This window comes from Polistes canadensis, unplaced genomic scaffold (genome assembly GCF_001313835.1).
Source record: "Polistes canadensis isolate GaletaPanama2010 unplaced genomic scaffold, ASM131383v1 scaffold_210, whole genome shotgun sequence".
In the NCBI taxonomy this organism is placed as follows: Eukaryota; Metazoa; Arthropoda; class Insecta; order Hymenoptera; family Vespidae; genus Polistes; species Polistes canadensis.
Window position 1 is genome coordinate 248,682 of NW_014569757.1, and position 25,732 is coordinate 274,413.

General features: G+C 36.4%; 2 protein-coding genes across 7 annotated transcripts in view; both read left to right on the forward strand.

Moving 5' to 3' along the window:
- Nucleotides 1–1,679: 1,679 nt before the first annotated feature.
- Nucleotides 1,680–19,326, forward strand: LOC106789994. 6 transcript variants are annotated; one of them, XM_014754597.1, is made up of 18 exons: nucleotides 1,685–2,215; nucleotides 2,428–2,795; nucleotides 5,887–6,305; nucleotides 7,652–7,938; nucleotides 8,717–9,114; nucleotides 9,436–9,780; nucleotides 9,858–9,999; nucleotides 10,084–10,474; nucleotides 10,668–11,055; nucleotides 11,329–11,538; nucleotides 11,605–12,159; nucleotides 12,441–12,734; nucleotides 12,789–13,107; nucleotides 13,239–13,511; nucleotides 17,190–17,611; nucleotides 17,784–17,969; nucleotides 18,093–18,439; nucleotides 18,726–19,326. In XM_014754597.1, exons 2-18 carry the CDS (start codon nucleotides 2,613–2,615, stop codon nucleotides 18,775–18,777), a joined length of 5,211 nt encoding a protein of 1,736 aa, XP_014610083.1. In that variant the 5' UTR covers nucleotides 1,685–2,215; nucleotides 2,428–2,612; the 3' UTR covers nucleotides 18,778–19,326. The 6 variants fall into 6 exon arrangements, with proteins under 6 accessions (XP_014610088.1, XP_014610083.1, XP_014610086.1 ...); XM_014754598.1 differs by having other exon boundaries at nucleotides 1,686–2,217; nucleotides 12,801–13,107; XM_014754599.1 differs by having other exon boundaries at nucleotides 1,686–2,217; nucleotides 7,817–7,938.
- Nucleotides 19,327–24,456: 5,130 nt separating this feature from the next.
- LOC106789995 (protein bowel) overlaps nucleotides 24,457–25,732 on the forward strand; it is a 5,854-nt gene continuing 4,578 nt past the window's right edge. Inside the window, exon 1 of the mRNA XM_014754605.1 lies at nucleotides 24,457–25,466. The gene's annotated coding sequence lies outside the window, so the exon portion shown is untranslated. The remainder of the gene's footprint in view (nucleotides 25,467–25,732) is intronic.

The window sequence follows — 25,732 nt, forward strand, 5'->3', positions numbered from 1 at the left end:
GTGCATTGCGTCAATTAATTAAGTTTCTTTTGAAGAATTCTTTATCAAATGTGGAAAAACAAATATCGATAAGGTAGTTTCCTAGTGTATTCTCGGTTGCATTCGTACAGGGTGCGCCTCTTGCATGCAACCATCGTTACTTTAGAAAATATTTTATCTCTCCCCTTTGATAAAATGAGAGTTAATATTATTTAATAATTACATTTAAAAGCATTTAAATATAATTATCCGTAAATTAAATCTATGTGAATTCTGTAAAATATTTTCCATATACTTTTTTACATTAATTATTTAATTAACCTTACTAGATTTTAATATATATAAAAGATGAGACGAATATTTCTTTAAAATTGCTAGAATTATTTTTGCGCGAATATTTGCAGAAATTATTTTAATTTTATATTCGTTTGTTTATAAATTTATAGAAAAAAAAAAAAAAAGAAAAAAGGATATATTTTTCAAGTGAACGATAAAAAAACTATATTCTTTCGCTTCTCGCACTTCTATCGAAGAAACTATTTATATACTATATATCGGTAGGGAAGTAGCAAGTATAATTAAAACAAGGTCGTGTTCACTTTAAAAAGATCTCATTAATTTTTAATTATTATCCTTATTTTTTTATTCCCCTTTCTCTTTATTTTAACCATGTTAAACATAGGAATTCGACGCTATGTTTAAACACACATCAAAAAACATGATAAGATCCATAAATTCGAAGGTTGATAAAATAGAAATTGACAAAAGAACAAAACAATCTCATCTATCATTTAAATATCAAATCGTGTAATCCATCTTGTTCGAAGATAGATCAAAAAAAAGAAATCTATTGATCAGAATCAATTAAGATCCTTGATCATTCAAACGAATCTATGTTTATTCGATAAAAAAACGATAAGTAAAAGGACACACGTGGAACGCCAAGGATGAGATTCGTAGGGGCGCCACCATTCCGATCCAAACAACAAGATTGACGACTAGCATATTACCCTTCGAAAATTCACGCTCCCCATAGTAATTGCATGCACTTGCCGTAACAAACAACAACAAACGTAACCCGTAAATTATATTAAAACATCGTCACCCTTTTTCCCTATCTCCCCCATCCCCTTATTAAAAATAAATTCAAATATATATATATCATTTCTACCTTATCATCAATAATCTCAAAACATATTCATCATCAAAATCAAAAAACATTGTTAACGATTCAATCAAATTATTCATAGACGCGTATATATATAATTTAACAAATTATCATTATCTACCAGAAATACCTCTTAATGTAATATTGTAATTTATAAGTTCACATAGACAGAATAAAAAAAGAAAGATAGAGAAGGGATGAAGTACGCTTGCCCACCCTCGGTACTGAGATGAACGGGAGCGAGAAAATGAGGGATAAATAGGGGAGGGATTGCGATAGAAAGAGACAGAGAGAGAAAGAGAAGGGGAGGGGGTTGAATAGAAGGTAGGGAGGTATACTCGGTGGTGCATCCCACGTAATTCATCCCCCCGAACCTTGTGACTTTCCTGGCGATCTACCCCCACTCTGAATAACGAGAGAGAGAGAGAGAGAGAGAGAGAGAGAGAGAGAGAGAGAGAGAGAGGGAGTAGGGGGTAGTTTGCGAGGCAGCGTGGAACGAAGGGATGATATGAGAGAATGAGAGACCGAACGAGTCTCACCCTCTCTCGCATAAGGGGTTTCTCGTTCCATCGTATCAATTTATATCCACCCTCGTCGACGCAAGGCATCTCTCAGTCGCACAGTCGAGCGTCGACTCTTCGCATCTCTCGTCGGGGGCGTCGCGACGCGTCGCGTCGCCTCGTCTCGTCTCGGTCGTGTCCGCGAAAACGTCGTCTTGCCGACGAGGACGACGTCGACAACGACCACGACCACGACGAAGACGAAGACGACGACCACCACCACGACGACCACCACGACGAAGACAAACAAGTCGTCCTTTATTTCTTTCTTTATACATTTCATTCCTATCTTCCTTCCTTTATTCTTATCAAGAAGGTTGACCGGATAAGAGAAACTCGACAACAATCAAAATTGAGTATACTCGAAGAATTACTACTATTACTACTACTACTACTATTACGAAGAAGAAGAAGAAGATACGAGTAACAACGAGAACGACAACGACGAGGACGACGATGAAAGAAGACGACGACGACATCGGCATTCCTGTTGGCTGCTGACCTAATCGTGTACTACTACTATTACTCTACTTCATATATTTCTTTTGGTCCCCATCATCTTACCTCGACCAATTTTTATATTTCTTTCCTATACTATTTTCTTTATTTTTACTACTTATTCTCTTGTTTTATCTGTACCTTTTTCTCATACTTTCTTTCTTTCTCTGTCTGTCTGTCTGTCTATCTTTCTCTTACTTTTCTTTCTCTCTTTTTAACAAGAGTCGAGATAAAGATAGAGAAAGAGGAAAGTGGAATAAAAAAGAGCAGATCGATAGGCCGGGTTAGTGTGCGTGAGAGCAGCGAGCGAACGTGCGAGAGAACGTTAGCTTGCCAGAGAGAGCGTTAGCTTATCAGAGAGAGAAAGAGAGAGGGTGCCCCGCCGTATAACGGGGGTGTGGCCAAGGATGGTGAAGGCTCCCACAATGGGTCCCACGGGAGGACCCCAGGGCATCAGGAAGATTCATCCCAGTCCGGAGATCGCCATGAATCCTAGGAACCTACAAGCAGCCACCACCAATCTCACCCCCACCGTTCTGCGCTCAGAGGCCAACACTCTCGGTGCTACGACGCACGCCTTTCATCCTCAGGTAAGCAAACTCTTTATCCACCTATCATCTCTTTCTATCTCTATTTTTTTTCTTCTCTATTAGTATCCCTCCCACTATCTCTCTATTTATCTTTCTCTCCCGTTTCTTTTTCTATCTATCTATCTATCTATCACTATTTTTGTCTTTATTTCGCTTTCGTTTTTTTTCCCATCTTCTTTCATCCCCTATGATACACGTCTTTTGACTTTGTCTACTGTCTACTCAACGTCGTCGTGTTTATTAACCAACCCTCCCCTCGTCGTAACGTTCTCGTGTCTCATCTCTTTCTTATCTTTTTATGTTTTTCTGTCACTTCGTATATATCATACAGGTCTCTGAATACTGACAAACTAGTAGTAAAATGCAGGACTAGTCAGACACAGTCGCTGGGATTTCTACTCATTGTGAAATTTAACGATACAATACGTACGCGCCACGTTTATATCTATATATGTATATGTATAACATATATAATACATATATTTATATATTGCATGTATGTATATCTATATATATGTTCATGCGCCCTCGAATAAACTTCCATTAGTCGTCGATTATACCGTAGCGCAAGCTTTCATGATAAATTTGTTAACGATAAAACGCTACGATTATCGACAAAGAGATAATATCACTTGGTTTCTCGTTTTTACTCTTGTTGATAGAAAAACACATTCCGTATCGTATAGTCGTATATATATTACTTATATATATATATATATATATTTTGATGGCAAATTTTTGACCACATGTACAAATTTTTATACAAATTATAGAAGTGTTCAGAAAGTAGGTTAAATGCTTTAAGAACAAATCTACACCTACACCCCTCTACCTCTCTCTCTCTCTCTTATTCATTCTCTTATTCTTTCTACTTTTTTTTTGTTCCCCCCCCAACCAACCCCATCCAAAGAGACGGCATTAAACGTATTCACCGCACAAACTCGTCTTCTTAAATATATCCGTCTTCGTCTGTCTTTTGGAATAAGTGTTCGCGCCCAACTGAATGACGTACTCGAAGGAAAGGCTCGGTTTTCTACGATCGAATATGGGTCACTTTTATTGGAAAAAGATTGTTCTAATTTTTTTTTTTTTTTCTTCTCCTCTCGAACGTTTTAACAATTTTCAAACGTATCTATTTTTTTTTTTGCGTACGCATTTTATGAGAAATGATAAGGAAAAAAGGCATGAAAGAAAGGAAAAGAAATAATATTCAACTGAGGTGTGTAATATCGTCATTCAATTTTGAGTACCTGAACGAGCTGGTAAAGGTCGAGTTCATTCAGTTTCAGAAAATCATGTGTTTTTTTTATTGCGAGAAAATGTCAAAGGATCGGTGTGGTTGCATCGATAACATCAAAAGATGTATCTGTTATGTATTTGTTTTTAACGCGCGATAGATACTCTAGTTGTGTTAGATATAATTGTACCGGTAATTATTATCAATAGAGATTAAATCTGAAAAATAGAAATCAAATTATTTTATCAGTTATTTTTTTTTTATGATATCAATAATTTTAGTAATAAATCGTTATAGATATAAATATAAATATAATATTAATTATATAATATATAAAAAATAAATCCTAGAATGAATGTTTCCAATTTGTTTGACTCTGCAAAAATTCTGACATTACCATAATACACCGGGCACACATATACATGTTTGGAATAATGTGTATCCATAAATCTATGGTATTATCATTGCTAATAAGAAAAAAAATATAGGATACATTTTTATATTATGTTAGTATTATGTTAGGTTTCTCATGTTTTATTGATAACCTTGTGAAAAATTTCCTAGTAAGGGAAGAACACGCTATGGAACGATTTGTCCGTGATAGTAATCAATTGCAATCCGTGAAAATGACTATTACACGATGTTACGTTGCCCGCCAAGTGTCCATCGAGTAGGTGTGGCATGATATATGTATATATATATATGTCCCTCGTGCGTTATGCATCAAGGGATGACGAGTATCTTCTTGAATGCATATTGATCGATCTGATAGATCTACAAATGTTTCGGTATATTCACGAACAACTTTACAATTTATTACACGTACTTTACTACTACGTTTTCATTTATTTTTTTTACTATTAATAAGTAACACTGTGGTCGTGTTATTTAACAAAAGTTTGGATAGAAAAGATTATCATTTTGAAGAAAAGTTGAAATACAAAAAAGTTTTACGAAATGATAGTAAATCCGTTCAAGGAAAACTTTGCCTTTATCCTTCTCTCTCTCTCTTTATTTTTCCTTTCTGACATTACTTTTTTTCTTTTCGAACAACGAAGAAAGAAAAGAAAGAAGAATAGAAGAATATATTTCAGAGTAAATTTATATGCCTGGAAGGTCTGTAACGTTTAGATCGCGAACTATCCATGTTGGAAAAGATTAAAGTGGGTTGTCTTGTAGTATGCAAAATACCATCTGGATATGTTCGTACTGTATATACATGTATATATATATAGATAGATGAGAAAACGCTTTTCGAATTTATCCTTCTTGAGAAAAAGACCTTTCCTACGGGGTATGTCTTTTGCAATGCTATTCTTATCGAATAGTTTGAACTATATTTCAACGTGAAATATCTTTCACTTATGTGAGTGATGGTTTAAGATCAAACAGGATAAGATACTCGAGATTGTATCTGTTTATCTTTCGAGAGGAAGATGATCATCGTTCGTGTATATTTAGTCAAGACAATAGCAATGCCGAGGATAATGAAGACCAGGAAATTGCAGAACTTCTGTATATACCCTACAACCGGTTGTTATAAGTTTCTATAGTAGCAAAGCCAATTGGAAATGGGTTGTGACGTACGACTCCTAGTGATGTTTTAATAAATGAGACAGAACACGATTTTCGTTAATTTCAATTGAAATCGTTCGGATTACAACATTTTCGTTTAATTTAACACATTTAAACAAAATTCGTAGAAATGACTTCTATTCTAACGATTATTATAGATTTTTTTTTTTAATAAGAGAGCAATTAATTAATATATCGAATAGATATATATATATATATAAATCTTGAGAAAATGAATTGGAAATGAAGCACCCCTCGTGACATGTTCGATGATTTTAGGTTGACGTTTCAACGCAAGTTGATCTTCACAGTGGTGGTGGTGGATCCTTTCACGGTGATTGGGATCGAAGAGCTACGCCACTTTATTCGCGAGAAGACATAAAGGAGCAATATTGCATAACCAGTAGACAATTGGACGCTGTTGAAAAATCGACCAGTGGATTTTTTGGTTGTCTATCAACGAGAGGACCTTCGCCATGCAGCTCGACAAGAAGTTCCATTCTTTCTGCTTGCGTTAGAAGTGTCCCAAGCGATGAAAATCTTTGCGATGCTCCTTATCCTCGATATTCATTACCGATCATGTATCAGCAACCCTATACAAACTTTTCCAGAGGCCATTCTCGTTATGACGTTGAAGATGACATTGAAATCTTTCGACGAAGACCAAGAACATTTTGCACTGTCTCCGATCCTAAAAAGTAAGATTTTTAACAACAACAACAACATTTCATTCCTAATATTACGATTATTATCGTATCGATTTTTTTATTTTTATATTAATTTTCCTATTTACACGAAAAATATATTATATAAAAGAAGAACGTATGCTCTATATTTGATTAAATTTACAGGAAAATATTATATATTATTTATTAAAAAGGGATAAGAAAGATACGTGCCAATGAATTTTTTAAATAATACAGATAATAATTTAAATAACATTTTTTCCTATGAATTTAACCAAAAATATAACATACGTCCCCTTTTTTTCCGGACATCCATTCACTTATCTTTCCATGCACATATAAACAACAACAACAACAACAACAATAATAATTCGGCTAAAAATAACGACGCGAAATAAATTCGTAAAAATAAAAGAAAAAAAGATTAAAAGGAAGTTTAACGTTTAATCAGATTTATTAGCAACAAGTAGTGGGTAAATCGGTAAATTATTAGCCATTTAAATAATTCGTTTTGCCGTTGAAATTAAAATCGTCGTTTCTGTCAGAGAGATGAGTCTAACATAGTAGAGCGTTGAACACGGTCTAGTACGAATTTATGTCCGATATATATGACGTAATTAGACCGGACACTCGTGATTACATTATCTCGAAGCATTTGGCTACGAATGCAATTACGTTTTACTATGGGACGCGGCCGACACGTTGACTATTTTATGCCGTTTTACGTTTCATTACGGTTGTCAAACGTATGCGACGGATGATCGACCGATCGTTTTTATCCTGACACTTTTATCATCTATATATGTTTTTTAATTGAATCGTGAGACTTTGTCGACGTGACAAAGAAAGAAAGAAAAAGAAAAAAAAAAAAGAAAAAGAGTTTCGCGAATGGGGTTTAAAAACATTTGAACAAAGACGATGACAATGAGAATGTTCGAAATGAGGTTACTGTGTTACATATGAAAATAAAATTAATTAGATACTTTTTAATTGGAAACAATGTCAATTAAAAAAAACAAACTGGCGTTAACACATTTATCAGATCGATATTTAAAACATTATATTCACTAATACTTTATACACAAATGGCAAGTATATTTATAATAAAAAGTATCATATTAAAATATGTTAAATGGATGATCAGTATTTATAATAAAATATGAGCATGTATCCCTGCATTTAATATGTAACCCCGATACAACCCTAACCCTTATTATAAATACTTATCATCCGGTTAGTTATTATTTATATTGATCGATTAAATGAAAAAGTGATGGAAGAAATATTGCTTTTCTTTCTTTTTTTTTTGTTCTAATGAAAGTAAATAAAAATGTAATGAAAAAAAAATTTGGGAAAAGATACACGTGGTTGCCCGAAGACGAAGAATCCATCAGGATGGAAGGCCCAAGGCCAGTATTACCCCCTGTGCCTCCACCACCCTCTTCGCAAGGTCCTCAAGCTCCTAAATCGAAACACGTGAGTTTCGCCAGATCGCATACGCTCACATCTTTCGACGTTCCCAGGAGTAAAAGTCCACCAAGGTCGCACAACCCGGAACGCCTTATTGACTCGCAGCCAATGATGCAAAACACCACCGTGTCCTCGAATTTACCCCTCGTCCATTCTTACGCTCCGCTCATCCGTGGTAAGTTTTTCCTATATTTTTTCTTCTTCTTCTTCTCCTTTTTTTTCTTACGGATACTTGAACATTTAAAAAAGAGAAATCGATAAAATAATAATTATTTATCAAGATGATAATAATTAGATAATTTTAAACGCGATTTAAAAAAAAATATATTATATATATATGCAAGAGACAAAATTGTAATCCATTGAAAAGTATTAATAACAGGAAGGAAAAGATGGATATTAGTTTGAAGTAGCAGTTTAGCTTCAACATATATGTATGTAACTAGTGAAATTCAGGTAAGCTTGTAACCCTCCGTTAGATTACTATCCTACGGCAACTTCCTTTGGATATGATGAAATTGCCAATATAGTAACGCGATGGGAATTCCATATTGAATTTATTAAAATAATAATTAGGTAATATTATAGAAGTTAAAAGAATTTTCTATAACGCGATTATTCCTATAATTATGTATACGAATGATTATCATATTATTAATCCAATTGACAATTAATTGCATTCGATTGATACGGTTCAAATTTTATATATATAAAAAAAGAAAAAAAAAAGAACATTTTCATTAGAATATTCGTTGCATAGGAGTTTAATTGGCGTGTATAATAAATGGCAATCGATCTACGTGTTCTGATAATTAACGAGAGAGAGAGAGAGGTCAAAGTTTTTATTGGAAGTGAGTGGAAATAATCGATTAAGTGGACAAACGTGACTTTCTTTCTCTCTCTCTCTCTCTCAAAGTTCTTTTTATTTCTATTTTAAATGATCTTTATTCCAGAAAAGTTTCCGAAACGTGGCGTCATGAAGACGCAAGCTACACAGACAGAAATCCCAGCAGATTTTCGTGCTAGAGTACCACCCGTAACACTAAGTCCTAGAACCATTCATAGAGTAAAAATGGTCTCCCAGGGAGCTCAAACGAATGGTCTTTTTAACGGTAGAAAGTTGACGAAAAGTTATTCCGAAGCTGGACAATTGGGTACGCCTTTGGGTGGTATACAAAGTAGTTCAGGATCCAAAGAGGAAATAGAACACGAGCCACTTCACAGAACGCAAAGTGAGGAACCACCACGGTCACCGTTCATCGTCGATACTCAATCATCTCAATTTCCTAGTTATGCCATCAACGAGGACGAATCTTTGCCTAACGGAGACATCGACGGTCCTTTGTGTCTTGTAAGTTAAATATTATTTTTAAATAAGAAGGGGTATCATAGGGAATTTGGACATCACGAAAAAAGAAGTAGAACTTAATTTTGATATGTTGGAACGTTTCGTCCCTTTATTGGGACTTCTTCAGCAACTTAATCTTTAAAATTCAGCGTCTTTTTTCTCTTTAAGTAGACATACATTTTTATTTTTATTTTTAATATTCGAAACACAAAACATCTACACTACAAGTCTTAATCCGTTATTTTAAAAAATGGTATATATTTTTTAAATATTTGTTAAATAATTTTCAAAAAAGTTACATCATGGATTGATAATATTTTACAGTCACAAGATCAACGACAAAAATCCATCGAACTTGAAGACCAAGAAATTCTTATAGATTTTAAGCCAGCTCCGGTTTCACCCGACGCACGTGCCATTCTCAATCGTTTGTCAACACCCACGCGAAGGTTCCTGCCATTACAAAAAACTCTTTCCGATGGTGAAATTAGAGTAGAGAGACGTGAATTAGTCGGTGAAGCTGGGGAACCAAGTTATCCCCATACCTGTAGAAGAAATCATCAGGATCCATGGAGTAGGACGGTTAGAACGTCAGTTGAATTTTCATCTACTCCGGAGGATCTTTCTCTTTTAAGAGTACCTTCTCCTCAAGACGATCATCACGAAGAAGTTAGTTAGAGAAATCTTTTTAATAATTCATATATACTTCAAACATTTTCCCCTTTAAACTTTTTTCTTTGACTTAGGAATTTCATGAAAATCTTATACGTCGTGGACTTTTCCGTAAGAGAAGTGTATCCCTCGAGGATGGAGTACAGGGTCCGTTGTCCGGTGATTTTATGCTACCTAGGTCACTTCCAACATCGCCTACCTCACCAACGTCATCAGGTGAATAATAACATTAGAATATTTGAATAAACAGAGAGATATATATATATCATATATAATGTTATTTTAATTAACATTAAACAGCACCTCGGCGAATGCCCCAAAGTCCAAAAGACGAATCACCATTGATCCACGACTTGTCCCACGTAAGAAAGATTTGTATTCCATTATCGAGAACATCTCCAGTGACTGGCATTCCTGGGACTTCTCCGTTCGCATCGAGTGATTCCCTAGCGAACGACATAACGAGGGACCACAGTGACGGAATTTGGAACGAGTCCCAAGCTACGGTACTTCAAGCCGATTCTCTCGCTTTGTTAACCCCAAAAAGGAGGCTCCTTTTACTTCTGCAACATCAGCAAGACTCTTCTATGGATACCGAAGCATTGGACGCCGAAGATGTGAAGGAGATGCACACGCCCAGTCCAAGAATACGCCTCGAGCCTGCAACGCCTGTACAACCTCTCACGCCAAGGTTGAAATTACTTATCGACAAAGGCTAAAACTATTTACGTAGAGGGACATAAATAGGCTATTGTCACTGTTCAATTCACGGTTCAATGTGTTCGATCTTGGACACGCTGCATGCAACCTCATTCTTATTTATTAAAGTCTCATCATATAAGAGTATTTATCTGCGGTGTATACAAAATTACTCGTTATTTCAGTTCTGACACTTCAACGATGGCAACGACCAATGGAAGAGCAAAAACTGGCTTCCGTCGTTCTAGTCCAGCACCATCATCCTCACAACCACAATCACAATCGTCGAGCGAGTTTTGTTTGAGTCTAGCTAGAACGGATTCTGGTGGTCGTACAAACACCGACCTTTCTGAAACCTCGACGACCGAGGATTATTTCACTGCCAATACTTCGACCGAAACTGGGACCACGACTGGTACCTCCGCGACTACGAGTTCCTGGTCTAGGCCACCGCAAACGTCCAGTGCTGCGGCCTCGGCCTCGGCATCTGCACCAGCATCGACCACAGCCACCGCCGCGGAGGGTAGCTCTTTCGAGAGTGCTAGCTCGATTTATAGTCTAGCGAGAAGCGAGGTATTCTTTTTCTAAATAATATTTTTTTTAACAAAGTAACGTAAACTCTTATTGTTGGCAAAAGAAAATGGAATGAAAGGACAATACGTATGACAGTACTTGAATATTGTATAAATGGGTTTTATACAAAATTTATTGTTTGTTAAAAAAAAGAAAAATAAATGACGGCAGTCATTTTCAATTGCATTATTAAGAACTTGTCATTTGATTCGACGTGTTAATCATACGAATTTATATTATTATTAATGTGTATTTTATATATTATTTTGTCAGGCCGTGGTCGAGGAACCTTGTAGTCCACGACCGATCGAGGAAGAGACAGAAGATCCTTTCGGTGTTGAAGAATTACTTTCTCCAGCAAGATCGACTAGCAGTAGTAGTTCAGGAAGTTACGATTTAAAGGATGCAATGGCGACAATGCAGGAACTTGATCAGATAGCATTAGAAAGTGGTCACGTTTCTGATGCAGAATTAGAAAAAGACGTGAGTATCATATAACCTAAATTTCTCAGTGTTTCATCAATCTTGATCAGTTTTATTTCATATCAGGAAGGACATCGTTCGTCATCTGGTGGATACGCCGAATCCCCACCAGATCAGCGTGCTTGGAACGAAGAAGAACGTCGAAGAAAACGAAAAACTTTGGATTTAACCAATGGACTGACTCCAACGGAATCGGAACATATTACCGAATCTTTGTATTTAGATAATGTGAGCGTTTCTTCGAGATCGAGATCAAAGCAAACACCTACAAGGAGTCCTCATCGTAACAATAGAAAACGAGACAATGGTCAATTGCAACAAATTCAACAGCAACAGAAGCAACAACAACCACAACAACCACAACAGCAGCAACAACAACAACAACAACAGCCAATTACTCGAAGTCCTCAAAAAGAAGAATGGAGATTAGAACAAAGTGAAGATGGTACACACGCAGCTACATCCGATGATTCCAGTTGTAGTCATTACTATCGTATGCATCATCATCATCATTATCATATGCATAGAGACACTAGTGATAGTGGTAGGCCTCGAAGAACCAGGGAAAGTCCAAGAAGGAAAAATGGAAGCTACGTACCAACAAGAAGAAGAAGTAACGAGGTATTTTATTTGTCATACTATATTAATATTTCTTTTAAATTGCATTATCTTTTTTTGTCTTTGATTATTGCTTTTCAATATAATTAGTAAGGATAGCATATTATACCGAAATTTACTATATCGTTACTTTTTATCTCTACCTACTTATATATATATATATATGAATATTCTACTTAGCGGCAGTAATTATTGTTTATAATCAATGCTTAGAAGGATTCATTTAATTTCGCAAATTAATAAGAATTATAAAGATCAGGATTTTCTATTATAATATTCCCTAGGATAAGAATGCCGCTATAACTGGTAGTTTGCCACGAAGAAGGTCTCGTATAGCAGACGACGTTTGTTCAAATCGTTTGAGTTTCGGTCGTTATCAACGTAGTCCTGGACACGAGTATCGTACCGTTATTATAGATCGTCATAGTCCGGAAGCAAGATTAAAGGCTCTATCAGCTGAATCACTTAGATCTGTTAGTCCTGGTAGCGACAGTGTATTTTATAGCGAAGAAACCGATCAGCCATATATGACGGTAGCTACATTAGACGAACCACATTGTCATCATTGTGGGAGGAAGGTAGGTTAAATACGTTCGAGGTAACACTTTAATTACGACTATATTTAACCGTAGATTTACTTCGAGGTTTCTGAGGAGATAGTCAAACCACCTGCGGATTTTGCTGATTCCCCGGAAGGACACAGGTCAACCAGTTCGAAACACGGCTCTAGTCAAAGACTTTACAAGAAGTTTGACAAGAGATATCGTTTGGAAGATCGTAGCGATAGAAGACATCGTCGTAGTAGTGCTGGCCGATCAGATATTAGGGCTAAATCGGAAGAACGTGCTGGACCAAGATCAGGAAGCAGAGGATCGATAGATGAAACTATTGCTGCTGGTAGAAAAAGACTACAAGTTCGAAGTACAGACGCTAGCATGGAAATTCTAACAGGTTTAGTTACATAATTGCGATACTTCCTTTTTTTTTTTTCGATCGAACAAGTTTTTCAAACGAAGAAAATATTCAATGTGAAAATCACACAATGAATCATAAAATTATAATTATTTATTAATCGTCAACAGGTAGAGAAGACGAGGATGATTACGTAGAACCGTATACAGGTGGAGAATGGATTTACATCGGTGATTTTGAGGAAAGTCACGTTTGGCGTCGTCCAGATAGTCGTGACAGTGACGACGACATTTTAGGAAGTATACTCAAGGAACGAAGGGGTTCTCAGGAATCGACAGAAAGCGAAAGAAATTTTCGACACAAGTATCAAGCGGCCACACATCGGATGGTTCATCGAAAGAGTAGCGGCGAAATGTACAGGAGGATACAAACGAAAAATTTTGGTGAGAATAATAAGATTTATTTTATTGCACGTGCCTTTCCTTTTTTTGTTTTTTAATCAGAATTGTTCAATTATTAAAACGGGCCTCGTCGCTGTTGTAACGAAAATCTTACCCCGACATAAATCAAATCCCTCTGAACTTCGAGAAAATATTAATTATTTTTTTATACGCCTCCCGAGACGATTTTTTTTTTCTCATGGAAGTCACAAAAAATTTGTGACAATCGAATTCTAGGGGTCTGCCCTTTTCTTTTTTATTTTTTATCTAAATACATACTATCATAAAAGAGGAAAAATAAATTCGATCGATAATACGCGTCGTATAGTTCCATCGTAGGTATCTCGAAATATCAAAGAGGAGGAGGAGGAGGATGAGAAGGAGATAAAGAGAGGGTTAACCATAGCAAGTAAGACCTTGAACGTTGGATCGAAGGTTAGAGTATTTTTAAATCGATACGGGATGACTATTTTTCTCAAAGCATTCTCGCGTATATAGAGCGTTATGCATACTCAATAATAGTTAGGATAGGGGTAGGTAATGTAATAAGGGTAACATTGTCGCGTAAACTAATAATAAAGAATATAAAAATATATCTCGTAATAACATCCGATGATCCGGATGTATGTTGATGATAAGACAAATTAATTATTTTATTATTCGGAACACACAAATATCTCTCTAGAAAAAAAAAAAAGAAAAAAAAGAAAAAAAGATTCCAACAAGCTGATTGATAGTATATTTCTAATATTAGACGAATAACTCGGGAAAGGAATCATCTAAAAATTTATCTTTCGAAATAAGAAAAAAAATGTGGGACACGCGAGGGCACCCTATCATGGTCGTCGAGTGTTCGATTTTTTTTTTTATTACTACGTGTATACGGCATCGTCCAAGAATGTTCCCAAAAAATCTTTGAGAACTCAACGTAAGAGTGGTGTGTTAGTATACGTCTGTGTGTATGTGTATGTGCGTGTCTGTAAATAAAAAGAACGAACAAAAAAAGAGGTGGAAGATAAAGAGAACAAGAGATAGAGGAAGATAGATGGTTGATCATTCGAGACCAAGTGAGAGATAGATAGATACAGAAAAAGAGAGATATAGAGAGAGAAAGAGAAAGAGATGTTCTTAGCGTTTCTTTAAATAAGCACCGCGTAATACTGCGTCGTCTAAATATATCTTAGCCGGCTCTGCCGTCCGAATTGGACGGCTTCTCCGGTCGGCCACTAAAGACGCTATCGCGAATAAGAGGAGGATGAAGAAAAAGGAAAGAAAGCACGAAAGTTAAGAAGGAGAGATAGAGAGAGAGAGAAAGATAGATAGATAGATAGATAGATAGATTAAAGAGGAAAAGGGAGATGGTGAATTGTGGTAGTGGTGTTGGTGGTGTTGGTGGTGTTGTTGGTGTGGTGGTGTTGGTGGTGGTGGTGTTGGTGTTGGTGTTGGTGGTGGTGGTGGTGGTGGTGTTGGTGTTGGTGTTGGTGTTGGTGGCGGTGGTGGCGATGGGCCGAACATTCGAAGAAGAAGCTTTTGGCCGGCAGTCAGTGGGTCAGGGCGCCGAGTCGCATTCCACGGGTTCGTAAGCTGAAAGCATCGGGAAAGCTTCGGGGAAAGCTTCGGGAAAAGCTTCGGGAAAAGCTTCGGGAAAAGCTTCGGGAAAAGCTTCGGGTAAACTCGAATAAATCCTTTGCCTTGTCGTTATTATTACGTATAGATTGGTATCTCCATGAAGATTTAAGTGAATTTTCCAAACTTGTCACGGCATCCCCTTTTTATAGATCGACAAAAACAAAAATAAGAATATTCATTGGAAAGTAAAAAAAATCCTAGAGAAAGAGAAATAGGGTAAAAATAAATAAGGATGGTGTGCGACTCGGCGCACAGTTCAGAGTGTGGAAGGATGGAGGAATTGGAAGAGGATGTGTCGCTGAAAAGAGCGTTGGAGGACCTTCTCAAGTGTATGCTTAGGGTGTGGTGCAGGGAGGGACAAGCTCTTACCAGACTCGGTGCAACGACACCTGGTAAATAATATTATTCTTTTCATCACTTATAATTAAATTCCTTTTTTTAATAATGGGATAGGGCTACAACAAACTCACGAATCCAAACATAAGTTTTTTTTTTTCCAAATTTTACAAGGTCGGACATTAAAGCTCGACATGGTCATTATTATTGAGACATAAATTAATGTAATAGGGGTAATCTTAGGTACATCGATCGAAAATCGGAAACTCGCCAAGATTTTCTTAACACGTGGGGCCAAGAATGAAAATTTAAACGATTATTCGGCAAATACTTGTAACACCGTGTAGCAACTATCTTCCTTTCGTTGTCCTCGCTCGATCAAGATCAAAGCGCATTGAACGTTTACCGAGAGTGCCGCCAAATCGATATGTTTTTCCTCAAGGTCAAGAGACACGAGAAGAGAATCTCTACATCCGAATCTTGTGATTTCTCTCGACTGAAAATAACTCAGCTAAAAATTCTTTCTTCTTAGATCACCCTCCCCCCCCCCTCCATCTATTTTTCTTCTACTATCTTTTATTTTTATCTTATTTATTTTGTTCTTTTCTTTTTTTTTGTTCTACGTTAAAAATTTCGTCTAATCATGTCACGGACGCTGAGGATTCGTGGAACGTCGTAAAACAGGGAACACATGTAGTACGTATTTTGACACACTTCTCTCGCTTAATCCTCTACGGATATCCAGAAATATCCAAGATACATTAACGTAGGGTATATAACTATGGAGTGCGTTCATCATCAAGCATGCATCTCTTCTGACGAGAAAGAAAGAGAGAGTGAGAGATAGATCAGTTTAGTCGATCGGAAATATAATTTATAGTTAAAGTATCGAGAAGATACTTATTGCTTTTGTTTAAATATTTCTTTAAAGTAGATATACACACATATAATCGACATAATGTCTATCTATAGAATTCCGATGATATGGAATACCCATGCAATGGGTCTAAGGAAGTTGTGCATGTATCTGCAACCCTCTAAAAATATCCAACAGGGGATCTCTACTCTCGGGAATAGAATCTACTAAGCGAGATAATTCCGATAGTTGCTAACGTATTGTTGCTTTGATTATTCTTGGATCATTAATTCTTATTGGATTAAAAAGACAATTTGAAATATTTACTTTGCAGATGAAATTCCTCAAAGAGAGAAATAAAATGAAAGACAGTCCAATGCGAATTCTTTCATATTTAACCACCAGATTAGCGGTTTCCAGTCGATGTCTCTTTTCTACTTCCCATATACACCTTGTCTTTCTTTTCTGATCTTTATTCATGGCTTTATACACGCTCGGATCGCCGCGAATAAATAGAAACGCTCTAAAAGGCGGCGGAAAGTGGGTCGGCGTGACGCACGTGTGGCGCATTACTTTCTATAATGGCAACTGATTATACACACCGTCGTAACTCGCAAACCGTTGGATATCACGATACGAAGAAAACTTCTATATGCATGTGGGAGAAAAAAAAGAAAAACAAAATTATATTGAAAATCAAAAAAAAAAAAACAAGGAAAATAAAAAACCGAGGAAAGGGATTCGATCGATTCAACAACCACACTTCGATCCCTTCTATTTATTTTCTTATTTTATTCGTTTTGTTTCTTTCTTTAAATCGAATGAAATCAACGCTACGAAACGTCAATTTCGATTTGCAGAAAGCGACAAAAGGGTGATCGTGAAACGAGAGGCCGATGGTGAGTTTGGATTTCGGATTCACGGATCAAAACCGGTGGTAGTATCCGCAATCGAACCAGACACACCTGCTGAGAGTTCCGGTTTGGAGGTTGGCGACATTATAATGTCGGTGAACGGTAGAAGCGTCATGGACGCGACCCACTCGGAAGTCGTCAGGTTGGCTCATTCCGGTACGGATGTCCTCGAGCTGGAAGTCGCGAGGACGTGCAACGTCCTAGCACCGCGAGTGCCCAGGAACGGGGCTAAGGATTCACAGGAGGAGCCTATTTGTACGGGTTATTTATGGAGAAAATCTGCAACCTCTTCGAACACGGACAAGTGGGTTCGCAGATGGTTCGCATTACGTCGCAACAATTGTCTCTATTATTATAAGACTGACTCGGTTAGTGTGTACAATTATTTAATATTTTAAATATATATTTTTGTTCTTATTTCGATTATTCGATGAATGGAAAAAATATATTCGAGAAACTATATTATACGTTAATTGATAATGATACCTTTGACAAATCGTAAATCAATTAATTAGCTCATTTAATTGTATTCATTATCAGGATTCACAACCGGTAGGAGCTGTAATGCTCTTGAAATACGAAGTTGAAGTTACTCCCGAATTGAGATTGCACAGTTTTGCTATAAAGAAACAAGCAGCCCCAACGTTACGGCTCGCTGCCGATACGGAAGAAGCGGCGAGCAGGTGGGCCACGGTTATTAAGGAAGCCATAGAACGAAACAATCAGGTAATCTTATCGTAATCAAACAACTATGATAATTCTTACATTTCTATTGTATTTTGATTTGTTTTTTTTTTGTTTTCAACAAGAATTTCATTATTATTCATTTAATATATCATTAAATTACAGGTGGACACATGGTTGAACGCATCGTTGAGAATGCGCGAATTACCAGCTTGTACTATACAAAAACCCGACTGTTTTGGTTATCTAAGCAAACAACAAGAACATGCGAAAAAGACATCCTCGCCTACCGGCTGGTCCAGACGGTATTGCGTATTGAAAGATGCAGCTTTGTATTTCTACGATGACGCCAACGCCGAGAAATCCTTTGGTGTTGCCTGTCTTCATGGTTTCAGAGTTTACGGTAGCGCACCTAATTCCGGCGGCAGGAAACACGCCTTTGAGCTGCAACCACCGGATCCCACGCAAAGAAGTTACACCTTCGCCACGGAGTCCGAGATGGATAAGAAACGGTAACGTGTCCTTTAATTTATATCCTTTTATTTTCTATATTTAATATATCATATATACTTTACGGAATTTACATCGACATTACCTTCATTTTTTATTTTTTTTTATTTTTATTTTCTTTTCTTTTCTATATTGAATACACACACCCACGCGATATCATCATTTATTTATATTCTTTTTCTTTTTATATTGAATATAGACACACACATATACATACATAGAAACATACAAAGTACCCATTCTGTTATTGTCCATATTTCATTTCCTCTTGTCTTCCATTTCTTACAGTTGGTTAGCAGCGTTAGAATACTCGATCGATCGATGGATAAAAATAGGTTGATGTGACCAACGCAACAGCTCAGAAAGCGAAGAAGACGAATAGAAATAACAAATGACACGGAACAAAAAAAAAAAAAGATAAGAAAAAGCGAATGAAAAAGCAACAACCTTTACGGGAACCCTTGCCTCTTAATCCCGTTTTCGGTTCCTATTCGTGAATCCTCATCGCGATCGCAACTCGAGAGGGTGATGATCCATGAACGTTTTAATTCAACTCTTAATAATCGCGAGATTTAAAGTAAGTTTTATCCGACTATCGTTCGTAATTATCTTAGAGTGAGAAAGGAAATGAAATGAAAGGAGAGAAAAAGGAAGACACTTTTTGTCAGATTTCGTGTCAGTTTTCAGTGACTTTTCGACAAATGATTATATATGATGACGATGACGACTTATGCGTAAACATTTTTCGATTTTTGTCTTATCAAGAAAATTGTCAAAGACACTCGTTAGTAGTTTCAGCGTCAGCGTAGATTGCGATCTAGGAAGCCAATTAAAAAGAAAAGAAAAGAAATAGAAAACGGAAAAAAAAAGTAAAAAAAAAAAATATATATATATGAAAGAAAGAAAGAAAGAAAGCCAAACAGACAACACAACTTAGAATCGTTAACACATCGATCGTTTTATTCATAAGGAAAAAGGATTTAAAAAATATAAATGGGATACAAATAAAAAAAATAAATAAATTCGTACACTTGCGTGTGATTGATTATAGGTGATTACGATAGGAAAAGGAAGAAGAAACAAAACCAAAAAAACAAACAAAAACCAAAGAAAAATAATAAAAAGTATAAAAAAGGACAAAAAAATGCAGCGGAAAGAAAATGTAGTTAACGCGGAAATTAAATGATAAAAAACAAACAGAAAGAAATAAATAAGTCGATTGATCGATTATTTAAAATAGGAAAGTACGCGAAATTATGTATCTACGGGGATACACAATTTACACGCGAAGAATAAATACGAGAAACGTTTGCGAAAGGAATATTTTGTCGACGGGAAAGTATGCGTTCTCGCCCAGCGTGTGGTTAGATAATGCGTGTGTTTAAAAGAATATATGCGTGGAATTGCCATTTGAAAAAAAAACATTATTACCGCTGTTCTTACCACCGATATTTGTAATTACCGATTTTAAAGAATCGTGCGCACGAGATTCCGTACATACGTATGAATGTTTCACGTCAACATGTGCATGTGTCTTTGCGCGTGTATGTATGTATGTATGTATGTATGTGTGTCTGTGTATATGTATGCTCGAGTGATCGTGTAAAAAATAAGAAAAAAGATAGTGCAAAAAATAAGTATGAATTTTTATTTAAAATTCACGCACTCGTCGCATTTATTCGGTAAGATTTAAAAACAAAAAAAAAAAGGAAAAAAAAAATAAATAAATAAATAATAATAAATAATAAATAATAATGATAATAATATATTATAATAAATGAAAAATAATTAAAAAAAGAACGAAATATTCAAAAAAAAAAAAACAATTCAAAGCAAAATAAATGGGAAAGAGGGAGTTGGGGTAAGGGGGAAAAGAGAGAATATAAGTAAGAAAGAAAGAAAAAAAATAAAAACGCCACACTATCTCGGAACAACCATAAATTTAATTGCGCCTTTTAATGCGCTCGAGCGCACATAGGACATGAAAAGAAGAAGAAGAAGAAGAAGTAAAAGGAAGAGGAGGAAGAACAGGAGGAGTAGGAGGAGAAGGAGGAGGAGGAGGAGGAGGAGGAAGATAAGAAGAAGGAAGATGAGGATGTGAATGAAAGAGGAAGAGGGAAGTAATAGCAAAGGATGAGGCGAACGAACGAACGAACGCACGATACAAACTCGTACCGTTTCTCTTCCGTGCTCGGTGGACCGATCGATGAGAATGAAAGACAAAAATACGCGATCCAGAATGACGATGATGATGACGATAATAATAATAATAATAATAAATAAATAAATAAAATGATAATGATGAATCTCGTTAAAATGAAATTATTCGTGGGATTGTCGAATGAGATCATTTTCAAACAAAAAGAAAAAAAGAAAAAAGAAAAAAGAAACAAGCAAAAATAAAAAAAGGAAATGAACAATTATTCGGGATAATAAAATAGAGAAAGAGTTTAATACAGAGTTTTAGAGGGATGTATACACGATCACTGCAAACCCTCCTCCTCCTCTTTCCAATTCTTTTTTTTTCCAATTCTTAATGATGACGATGATGATGATGAGTTATAATGATGAATCTTTAAAACGAAATGCTGGAAGAAATGTCGAATGATCGATTTGAAAAAAAAGAAAGAAAAGAAAACACAAAAAAATATGAACAATTCTTGGGATAATAAAAAGGGAAAGAGTTTATTAATATAGTTGTGTGGAGAGAAGTATACGACCATTAGTTACCTCCTCTTCCCATTGCTTCTTCTTTTCGTTTTTATTTCTTACACGTTTTTTTTTAGATGTATGCAAATAAAAAAAAAATCTTAAATAATTGATCGATTAAAGACACTTTTTTGTTTAATCTATTCGATCAATATTTAAAAAATATTTTTGTTCAATATTCAGTCAAATCATTTCGTTCAGTTATAAAGTATTTTACAGAAAAAAAAAAAAATGGTCAGTATTTCTAATAAGAACAGGATCGTGTCAAGGTTATATTATTGATACAAGAAATATGATTATACTACTCTGACATTTTATTATAATAAATATTGACCATATTTATTTGAAAATACAATTACCCTACAATAAATGTGGCACAATCGATAAAAGAGGGTGAAATCTATTATTAAAAAGATAAGAAAAAAAAACCAAAGGAAGAAATGATAAAAAGACAAAAATGGAGATTATTAGAACGAAAGAGAACAAATAGAAAACGTGTTTCTTTGGAAAGAAATCAATCCTTAGAAAGTAATCGTCCGTGAGGAGACTGTACGGTACGAGAGAACTCTGTACATATATATATATATATATATATATATATATTATATACACATATACATATATATATATACGTACACGTGTTATTAGAGTGACCGCCGAGAGAGGCAGCCTAATTATGCAAAACCACATTCGCGTGTTCGGCCACGTTAAACCGTGCGTTGTAGAACGAGTAAGTATGAGTTGGGAAAGGCGTACACACGGTAACTTAAAGACGACCAGGATGACGACCAGGATGACGACCAAAATGACGACCAAGAGGTGGACAAAATTTTTTGAGAGACCGCCTGCCATTGAGACGAAATCGACCACGAACGAACGAGAGAACGAAAGAACGAAAGAAAGAAAGAACGATACGAACAAACTGTACAGGGAAGTAACGTACGATGGGCAAGCAACGATGATTTCTTCTTCGATGTTACAGGTCGATATTCATATTCATTTTTCTTACCTTTTTCTTCTGATGTTTTAAGAAAAAAAAAACATCAAATGGACATTTAAAAAAACGGTTTATCTTTTAAGTAAGTACAAGTGTATATATATATATCTTTTTTTTTCGCCCGCCTCACCCCCCTAACGAACAAACAAAGTATTTATAATCGTTAGTTAGAAACCTTCTTGTGCATATATGTAGATCCTGATAAACCGATAAGAACCAGTTTTAGATTTGAAATTATCGGTCCGGAATTGCCAAGCAACGTAACTACATTCCATACGTTTTTCATACTTTTCTATTCGTTTTTTCATTTCTTTTTTTCTATCCTTTTCTTCTATAAATGTTCACCTAAGTCGACATATTTAAGATAACAATCTAACACTCGAATTTATTCCTAACTCAATCAAAGATTAATAATATTACACAAAGAGAGAATGAAACAAATGATATATCTATTATTAACTTTGATATAACACTTGCCCAAAAAACATTGCGATAAAAAATTACATTTATTTTTTTTTTCTGTAACAAAGGGTAGATGATGGAGATGATGGAGGAGAGAAAAAAAAACAAAAAAAAAGACATATTTCGAGAAAAGCTATAAGATTTTTTTTTTTTTGAATATAATTTAATAAAAAACAAAATTTTGAAAAGGGGGGCCCCAGATAAAGACGGTCCGTGGTTGGTATCCGTTTGATAGCAGATAGCAGGCCGAACGACGCTGGTATGTTCTCATTACGCGTCGTGCAGGTATGCGGTGGCCGGTTCGTGGGTCCCGTGCACGTAGTAACACCGTCTTGGTCCATCTTTCTCTCTCTCTCTCTCTTTCTCTCTCTCTTTCTTTATTTCTTTCTTTCTTATTCTCTCATATTCTCTTCTCCTTCCTCTTAACTTTCACGTAGCTTGGCATCCCTTCCAATCGGATTCCGCCTTTATGTCCTTCTCTTTGGCTCCCTGAGCGGAATAAAGCGACGATTCAAACGAGTCACCGTACGGCGGCGGCAAATCGACGGACGCACCACCGTACAAAAAAGTCACATCGAGTCACTACGAATTTTAAAGACAGGGTCTCCCCCCATTTGGGACCATAGTTCGATATCAAAAGTCAAACATAGTTGGGAACGACGTTATACCCTTTTACATTTTCAATGTTAACTTTTCCTTGTTTATCTTTGACCATTCGAACTTGCTGGAATCTTTGAATCTTGTCTTCTCTTTTCTATCTCTTTCTTTCTTTCATTCTCTCTTTTCAACTTTGAACGGTGATCTTCTCGGTGACGTTGCTCGCTGGACGCTGGCGATCGTAGTCTTCGAGATACGTATAGTAGTAATACTAGTATTAGTAGTAGAGAGTGGTAGTAGTAGTTGTAAGACATCGATGTGGTAGAATGGATCGACCATATGAAAGGGAGAAAAAGAGAAAAAGAGAGAGAAAGAGAGAGAGAGAGAGAGAGAGAGAGAGAGAGAGAGAAGAGGGAACTAGTTCACCGAAGAAAACGACGCCAGAGGCAGTTGCACGCTGTACCAATCGTTCTCTTCTTCTTCTTCTTCATCTTCGTAACTTTGTATAGCGAATATCGAGAATAACTCGGCTATCTTGAAAAATAATTTTAATAATATCTAAACCCTTAAAAATATTTCTCTTCCTCAAATAAAATATCGAAAAAGAAAAAACAAAAGGAAAAGTCAGGAACACCTGTCTTGTTTAGTTTTTTTATTTTTTTAAGAGAAGAAACTTGCAAAAGTATTATCGAAAAGCTTCCGAAACGTTAAGCAATGCGATAACTCAGCCTTCCAAGAGAGAAAAAAAGAAAGAATGTGGCCGAGTGTGTGTACTCAGGCCCTTCTTATCTCGAGGATGCACACAGAAAACACAGGGCATGCGATTGATTCGTTCGTTCTCTACCAGGTAGGTTACCTGCCACGTTTGCGTTTAGAAATGGTCAACCGCTTGAAAGAAGTGGAGAGTTGAAAGAAGTTGAAAGATGAAAAGAAGGGTCTGACAATAATAAAAAGGCCGTTTATACGTTGGTTTCACTAGTTTCAGGAAAAGAAAATCGAGAAACCGCACGGAGGAGTGGTAATAAAGCAATAAATTTCAACGTTTCTTCGATTACGAAAATCTTATCGCCATTTATTACCGATATATATATATAGAATAACATAACTCAACAACTTCAAAGTTTATTTCTTACAATTTTCTTTTTTTTTTTTGAAGCAATGAAGAAAAATGATATAAGATTTTACAAAAAAAAAAAAAATAATAAAAAACAAATACAAAGAAACGTAAAAATCGATTTTCGAGTTGATCTTAAAAAGAGAGAAAGAGGGGTGGGAGGAGGGAGGTAGTAAGAGAGAGAAATAAAAATGGAAATAAGAAAAGAAATTTCGAATACGTCTCGCAATATAACTCGGCTCGCATCGCAGCTGATCGCGATGATTTGCATGTTGACTCCGTAATTCCAAATGGAAACTAAGAAGAAGAACTAGGAGCGTCAGTCCTCAAGAAGGTAGAATGAATCGGTTCTCAGGTGTAAAACCGGCTGGGCGTCGGCGCGGCTGCTGCCAGAAGAAAGAGACGGAAAAAGGGGAAAAAAAGAAGTAGCGACGGGGGTTCAGGGAGCAAGGAGGGAGATAAGGTAAAAGAACGAGAGAGAAAGAGAGCGAGAGAGAAGAGAAGGAGGAGGAGGAGAAAAGGCGACTCGATCTCTCCGAGTGCCTCTGGCTTACGGTGGGGTGCACCGACCGCACCCCCTCGGCGTCCTCATCCCACCAATGATCTCCTACCTCAGTGCTGTACATTACTATACATAGAACATAACATTATAACACAGATATTCGTTCTATTCTTTTGCAATTCCTCTAAATCATAATGGAGAAAAATAAAAAATAGGTTGAAATCAAAGGGAAATATTCTTTTATCTGGAACGTTGGCAAATACTGAAGAGAAAAAGTTTTCAAATCGTTTGAAAATAAATGTTCCAGAGTGTTTGATCTTGAACGGAGAGGGTATACGAAATACTAACTACAAACCTGTGAGATTCAACACACACACACATACACACACATACCACAGTCCTAACCAAGTCTCCTACGTTCAACCTGCGCGTCGCAGGCTCGCTGGTAGGTACGATAACCGTGAGCTCCCCACCCAGTTCTCAATCTCTCTCTTCTTCTCTCTAATTCTCTCTCTAACTCTCTCTCTGTTCCTCTCCTGCTATATTTCCGAGCGGCATGAGAAAAGGAAGGGAACCGGCGAGGTCCGGTCGCTCAGCATCCAGCAGCAGCGCTACCAGCGGCAGCCGAATGGAAAGACAGACTTCCAAGTGAGTTGCGCCGTTCCGACGCTGTGCTTACCTTTTACCTGTGTGTTGCTTTTACGTGTTCGTGTTTCGTCTTGGCTAAGTGTTCTTCTCTCTTTCTTTCTTTCTTTCTTTATTTCTCTCTCTCCCTCTGTAAGCCGACGAAGCCGTGAGCGTCCGACACGCAGTTAAACCGCGCGCGCTACACCGTAACCACTGTGAGAGATACGTGTACTGTAAGAAACAGAAGTGAAAGAACAGATATATAAATATATACGTATATATATATA